General features: G+C 32.5%; 2 protein-coding genes across 5 annotated transcripts in view; one reads left to right on the top strand and one right to left on the bottom strand.

Moving 5' to 3' along the window:
• The window catches only part of LOC135200815 (ribulose-phosphate 3-epimerase-like), a 64,942-nt gene that overhangs the window by 26,335 nt on the left and 30,597 nt on the right, over nucleotides 1–8,010 (top strand). The window lies entirely within an intron of this gene.
• Nucleotides 3,051–8,010, bottom strand: part of LOC135200817 (DNA polymerase delta subunit 3-like) — a 22,508-nt gene continuing 17,548 nt past the window's right edge. For both annotated transcript variants that reach the window (XM_064229490.1, XM_064229491.1), the window contains 2 exons: nucleotides 7,116–7,292; nucleotides 3,051–4,840 (listed from right to left, as the gene is read on the bottom strand). In XM_064229490.1, coding sequence (XP_064085560.1) covers nucleotides 4,614–4,840; nucleotides 7,116–7,292 — 404 coding nt within the window. In that variant the 3' untranslated portion in view covers nucleotides 3,051–4,613. The remainder of the gene's footprint in view (nucleotides 4,841–7,115; nucleotides 7,293–8,010) is intronic.

The raw sequence follows: 8,010 nt of genomic DNA on the forward strand, positions 1-8,010 counted from the left end.
AACCATGTGTGTCACAACAATACCATCTGTCTTATCCCTCCTTTATAAAAAGAACTATTGTACCCCTACCATGAAAGTGGTAATAATACAAGAGAGGAAATAGTCTCAGCCCTAAAGAAATTATTTACCATTCTGAAGCTTGGACCAAGGTACCTGCACTGTTTACTTAATGGGGCTGCTTATAAGACACTGGCTCTAGGCTGATGGCCCTGCATTCTGTTTACTTATTGGGGTTGCTTGTAAGACACTGACCCTAGGCTGAACAATGCAAGGCTCAACACTTGAAGCTTAAGACTTATAAGTATTTTTTTTTTTTTTTTTTTTTTTTACACAAACCCATCAGTCATATTCTTTACAATAGTGTCATGTTAGAAGTTTCGAGTGCCTTCGTAATGCCGGTCTCTTTATCTTCCAAACAAAAGATCAGCCATGATAAATTCCCTTGTTTATAAGCATTGGCTTAGCATTCATTTGTGATGTAGGTATTCATAATTTAGCACATCCTATGACTATGTCTCTTGAGAATGTGAATGAAGGATGAGGACTTCCCAACATTCTCCAACTTCAGGTAAATTTGGCCAACTCTGAAAACTGGCTCCAGTGAGTACAAGCTAACCAGTATATGCGTAACGCCTCTCAAGAAAATATGGCAGATATAGACTTAACACTCCCAGTTGTTTGCATTCAAAACAGATGTATTATCTATGGTATATTTAAAAATAAAAGGAAACGAGATGAATACTATTGTGAAGCCTCACTTTTAGCTGTCCCTCCTCGTCCTCGTAAATACACTGCTGTATGACATACTCCTGGAAACTTACGTCAGTTTATTAGTGGAAAGGAAAACACAAACATCGTCAGTTTATGAGTGGAAAGGAGAACCCTTATTGAAATCTTTAGTCATTCTCGGTTGTGCATCTCACATGACAGCAGATCATTCTCACTGCCTGTGGCTGACAGCAAGACAGGTCTGTAAAAATTGTAGTTGTATAGTACTGTCTATTAATGTGCTATGGGCAACCCCTTATATTCTCATTGTCATTTTGTCTGTATTATCATAATATTGTATACATACCGTGCTCTTTAAAGTAAATGAAGATGACCAACTATATTATTAGAGTACAGTAACCAGACAACTCAGTCTAGGTACTTATCTCTCACAGTGCTGGGCCAGAGGGTTTTGCCCTTAATAATAGAATTTCAAAATTTCATGTTTACATGTATGTAGTTATTTAAAAATTTATTAATTTAATGAATAAAATTTTGCAGATTTTGACAGTATTTCCCTGATTTATAGCCTGCCCATGACTTTAGTGGTTGATGGAAGTTGAGACATTCATACATGATATAGTATATAACTTAATTTTGACTTGCATTCTTTATACACAGAACAAGTAATGAGTCCTGTGGGCTATTCATTAAGTAGCCAGTTGCCAGACAAGTTACTAGGCCAACTTGAAGACAAATTACTTTAATGTGGCATTCATTTTGGTTAAAAGAATGTTATAATGCAAACAATGGGTTTGATCTACTTTAATGTGTTATCAGCATCATTATTCTATAAGGTCTGCTATTTATTAAACTTGATGGGTTTTGAGATTTTAAGTAATAACTGATTGGGATGGTTACATTTGATCTTGTCATAGTAATTGCAGCTTTGGCTACTTTATTGGCATCCTCATTTACTTCCATAGCCAAAAGGGGGCATCCAGGATTTGTTAACACTTACACCAGCATATAATTGGTTAAATGTAAACTTAATATGCAATATAGGAATCTGTAGGGCATTAGTTTTGAAGGGCTTTGGTAGTACCTCTCAAGTCCCATAAAATAACCAATTTATGTGGTGGCATGTATTTAATAATTTAAGTGTTGCTTCTATAGGTCTCAGCTCAGCTAACCGATTTGTTTAATTAGGTGAAATTTAACACACACATATGGAACCATCAGTATATATGTGAATTGTTTATTGTTGACCATTGAAGTTCATTTATGAAAGAATAAAACTTGTAATGACAGCATGATATATAATGGCATTAATGTCTCTGATATAACCCAAATTCCACCCGGCTTGTAAGCTCAAACTTTAAGGCTATATGTGTGACTGATAAGTAGAATTACTGTTCTTGTAGTAATATCATAATCTTGCATCATTAAATAATGGATAAGATATATGACCCTTAATTGAGTTGAATTGTCTCTGGTTTCCTTTCAATGCAAAATTCTTAAAATAGCTGATTTTTATCATACAAAATTTATTACATATTTTATTACATGTTCTGGTGACAACTGTTTTGTAGTAGACAGAATTCACCCGAAAGTGGAAAAGCATTATAAAAACTAAAGACAATATTGTAATGACATTCCAGGTACAATTTATACAATACATAGTAACTTTACATACAATAAAAAGGTTGTGTTGAAAAATGCCTTAATTTATCAAATTCACCTGAGTAAATGTCTTATAGACAGAATCTGACAAAAGGAATCTGAAAAAACCACAACCATACACAGTTATTGCAACATAAAATATAACATGTCTCATAATGTAATTAATAAATCTCTCTAGTAGTTAATAAATCTGTCTAGCAGTAACATAACTGAAGTGTTTATTAATGTTTATTGTAAGGTAAATTTCAAATAAAATTACTTTTGCAATGAACACAAGAATGTAGATAAAATTATAAAAATATCATCATTGTTGAATGTAGACATGTTAAAATTAAACAATGAAAGGTAGAAAATGAATCAAAGATATATTTGTGGGTCATTAATAAATGTGGGGGAAGTAGGAAAACAAGAATAGTTTATACATTAATCAAACTAAACATACAAAAGAATGCTAATGCTCTGAGGCAAAACATAAATACACGTAGACCTGGATTTAAGAACCAGTGTTAAGTTACAACAGTGGTCCGAAGTCCACGTATTAGTATATTGTATGTGTGGCATTCTGATGTATATGCGTATTTAGCTTCAGATGTAGTTTGTTTGATGCGAAGAACATATCCTGTCTCTGATGTAATACAACAATCTTCAGTTCTCGTCGTCATTTTTCCTATAGTATATATTAAGGATCTATTAAAATATGTTATGAAAATGCTATTTTAACCTGTAGTTCTTGACATCATGCTATCTCGTTTTAAATGATGACAAAATTATATGCCCATTAGTTGCACAATTTCCCTGGTCACATAATAGCATTTATCTGAACTAATGCACTTTTACACTACTAGAACTGTGTGAATTGTGATGCTACACTATTACAGGTCTACATTATTCTGTATATTCTGTCAAATACTAGGCATGTAGTAAAAATTTAATTTTGCTCAGAACGTTCAAAGATTGGGAGCATTATGTTGTAAAAAAAGAATTTATGTTAATTCTCCAAAGTGTGCTAGCATAATAAGCCTTTGATAAAAATAAAAATTTAAATCAACATGAACAAAATTCAACAATTAAGGTTTCCTTTGAGACCCTTGAAGTTATGGTGTATTTTGCAAATGAAAATTAAAAAATTAAAGCATGTTATTCAGAAACTACAAATTTCAGCACAGTACATTTTTTCAGAAATTGCACGCTCAGAGCAAACTAAACTAACATCTTCAGGGTCATTTAAAACCTTACAAATGTTTTCAAGATAATCTCCCATTCCAAACAGTATACCTATGTTATGTCTGTTATTCCTAAGAAAAAAGGAACTAGAGCTTTGCCTTTATATCTCTATCATATACTCTCGGCAACAATGGCTTTTATAAGGGTCGGTCACCTTTGTTCCCTTTGGTCTCAAGTAACCCTGCCATCTGATTTCTTCAACTGTTTCAGTTTGAACCTCCCCTTTGATAACAAATCCTACAGCAACTCCCCTGAGTATAAAAATGTTTTTCTGGTGGTCCTAATAAGATACTTTTTGATAATACTAACAATGGTTATGTTAGCCCAAATGGTGGGTCTAAAACAGATATCTGTACTGGCTAAATATTTTCACACCATAAGCATTGTTTAGTAACTGTATACATTAAAGATAAATTAATCAACAATGCAAATATATTTGTCCAGTAAGACATTTTCAAACAATCATCCTTTCTCATTCCCAATTAAAGTATAATAAAACATTGCAGTAAAGTCAAACTAATTTAAAATATTAAGACTTCAACTAAGCACATTATAACTTTTAACATACAATATAGATTTGACACTTGCACTTCAGCCATCATAAATACTGCAAAAACTAATGGTTGACTTAACTGTTAATATTGACATGTCTCAACACCAACATATTGTTTAATTGTTTAGTGTGATTTTATGGTGATATTGGAAAGTGTTACTGTTCAGAAAGGCTAACATCGAAATTCAATTGCTTTTACTCAAGAAGTAATATAAAATCCTCATAATATTTAACCCTGAGAAAGATATTTACTCTCGACTGTCAACCTGCTCTTATGTACATGAAATTTACTAGGCCTTACTGAATAATCCATGTTGAACAAGTACTAAGTTTGCTAAATTATTAGGTTATTTCAGTAAAATTTAGTATGCAGGTTCAGTGCCTTATACTTCAGTTACATTATAGCCAGCAGAAACATTCATCTTAACATTTAAAACAAGGGAACTCATTTTTTACTAAAGAAACTCATTATACTTGACTGTTTTGTCTTTGTCAAATCCTTTGAATGCTTCTTTGGAGGCGATTTAACAACCTTCTTCTGGGGAGATTTGGTACTTGCTACTTTTTGAGGTGACTTAACATTCTTCCTCTCTGGAATGTTTTCTTGATTAGACTTCACAACTTCCATTTCTTCTTCCGAATCAGTGACATACACATACTCCTTCTTTGTAACTAGAGATAAAAATGAATTTATCATATATTGTAACATACTATTCTTTAGTAATTATAGATAAAAAATGAGATAATCAAATTTTGTAAATATATGTTTCATATGTTCACGTTGTAACATCCTATTAAAAAAAAAAAGGTTGAAATTTGAAATTACATCAGGCCCTCCCAACTAAGAATTGCTTTTTTTTTACTTTGGCTATTGTTGTTATTTCTTCATCAGAAGAATAGTCAACCTTTGATGAAATGTCATCAACAGAATATTCAAGCTTTGATGGAATATCAGTTTTTTTTTTTTTTCCCCCAAGTCTTCCATGGCACATTTAGGTACTCGCTTCATGTCTATTTCAAACCTTTCACAAACAACACTCATTATGATACCAACAAAATGTTACATAACCTTTTAAAGAATTAAAAGTCACCAGACAAATGAATACTCTACATTCATAGTTTAAAAAGATACACAATAAAACAAACCTTGTGAAAAACAAGACATTTTATGACACTTCAGATAGCCCATTAAAATTTTTTCATTTATAGTTTCTGAGAGCTGAAATATTTCTAATCTTTATCCACAATATCTAAATCCATGTAAAAGACAAAAAAGCAAAGGTAACATACCATATCCCTTTACCACCACTGCAGTATTTTTGCAATAAATGTGCTTAAGATTCCATCAACATAACTTTGCTTGTAAATTTTTCATGGATAGCTTCAATTAGTTTCATTTATTTATCATGAATACCATAATCATGTAAAACCTTTCCTGATATTAGTTTGTGAACATTGTCAAAACCATCTTGTAATCAAGAGGAGCTAGATGATTTCTAGGATCCATAAATTATTCCAAAAAAGCCTTAATGCAAATGTTTTGTCTACAACTCATTCCTTTCCTAATAAGCAGCTTGTTCATCTCTAAGCACTTTATCAATTCCTTTTTTTATACTGTATAACTGAGCATGAGCTTACTGAACATTTTCATCACACTCAAAATAAATGCAGTGCCGCTGCTCACGTTACCTCTCTATTATGACTTCCAAGAACCAATCATCAGATTGAATACTTAAACACAATCTGCTTTGCTGGGTCATATGGCCCAAATTTCATACTTCTTTCATTCACTTTCCATTCTTTGTATGTTCCTTGAAAATTTTCTACATGTACCTTTTAATTTTGTCTATTCTTTGAGTATTCCAGGTTTCATTTAATATCCCAGTACAGTATACTTCTCTTGAGATGCCAGCCTGATATTAATCTAGTCCTCAGTGATTACATGAATCTCTTCAAATATGGTTTCAAGATCTGTGAATCTATTTTGACATGCAATTTCTAAAGCTTCTCAATGTTCATCTTCAAGAAGAGTTATTGTACTAAACCTAATTACACTGATCAACTTTTTAGCTGGGTATTTTTATTTTCAGCTTTAGTTGTTGATCATTGCCAATAATGGCTCTGCTATAGCTAATATAATTCCTGTGTTCTTTTTCCGTCTCAATTAATGGCTGTGAATTCTATTTGGTTTCTACATGCCATATGGATATTTTCAAGTGTAAATTTGGATATCCTAGTGTTGGAAGAGTACCTCCAATTACAAGATTATCTGCAGCATAAAACTAATATATTGTAATCCAGATCATGCTTTTTTCTGTCTACCAATTCATCATGTTTTTTAAAAATAAATATACACATTAACCCATTCCAACCTCTTTACCAATTTTTTTACAATGTGATTTAAAAATTTATATGATGTCCAAAACAAATCTCTCTAATTAATTTTCTGGTTCTTGTACCTTCTAGATTTGATAAGGGGTTCTTAGTTATCCACTCTCTGTTTTAAATTTATCTGTAGTATTTATAAACCATGAGATTCTTGGCATCTTTGTACACCTGCAACTGGTACCCATTTCTAAATTTCACTGGCTAAATATTTTAAAATACAGCCAGTTCCCAGCTCATTAAAGCCAAGAGTTGAAAACAAGAAGTCACTCAATGCCTTAACCATATCAATTTTCCCACTGCTAGTATCGATTGTTCACCCTGGGCAAGGTCATAGTTTTCAATTGTGGCTCTAGCTTTTACCTTCCTCAAATACAAAATCATGGCTGGTGTTACTTTCGTGCCACTAAAAATTTAAAACATGAATAAATGTTAACTCACCAATGAAATATGGTTTCCTTATGTTGAAATATTTTTAGCTGTAAGTGATTGCTTTCTAAGATCTAACTTTAGTTTCAGCACAAATCTCTTAAAAATACACAACTCTCAATACTATTCTTACCCAAGTATCCTTCTTCGTCCCGGAAAGTCTTTGAAACTTGCTTTCTCTTCTTTGGTTTTCCATTTTGGGAATACTGCTGTTCTTTGGCTTCTTGTTTTGGAGGTGAGGGAATCACTTCTTCATCTGATTCAATAAGAGATGGATCAGGTACAGGAGACTCTTCTTCCTCTTCGTTTTCTATAAAGAAAAAAAAAAAAAGGAAAAATAGATAGATATGAGATGTATCTAAAGCACCTTATATAACTTCCTCCTTAAATAATTGAATGAGGTGTTGCTGTACCATGTCAAAAGGAATGAGGTGATCCCTTATGATGACACATTATCAGTATGCTACTCATCAGAGGAGACGTCCTATAATGAAAGGATGCGCTACTCACCTGATATGGCCCCACGAGACTTTGCTAACTTCCAAGGTTTAACCCACTGCTGAAGAACTGCTGACTATAAGCTTTCAAGAGATTGACAAATACCTTCAAACACCTACACAATGCCAATGTTTCAGGCTGTGGAAAGAATGCCAAGCTACACGTGTACAATCACGGGCCTCACTTTACAATGGATACATCCCAACTCCAAAAGTCAGCTACTTATGCTTTCATAACCTATGAGATTTTTATAACATAAGAGGTTTGAACAAACCTCTTATTTACTCATTAAAAATTAATATAATAAAAGATCCTGTATCTTGTTATGGAAAACAAAATGAAACTGTACTGCATGACAGAATTATATTTTTAAGCATCCCACTACCGGGAAGAATATTTCAAAGTAAAGTTTGTGATGTTGTAAACAAGCATACCATAATTAAGACTTTCACCTATCTAGTCAACTTTACAGAAATCATAATACTGTACAAATAAACATAGCTACATAAGATTTACTAAAACGTTCAAAT

This window comes from Macrobrachium nipponense, chromosome 27 (genome assembly GCF_015104395.2).
Source record: "Macrobrachium nipponense isolate FS-2020 chromosome 27, ASM1510439v2, whole genome shotgun sequence".
Classification (NCBI taxonomy): domain Eukaryota; kingdom Metazoa; phylum Arthropoda; class Malacostraca; order Decapoda; family Palaemonidae; genus Macrobrachium; species Macrobrachium nipponense.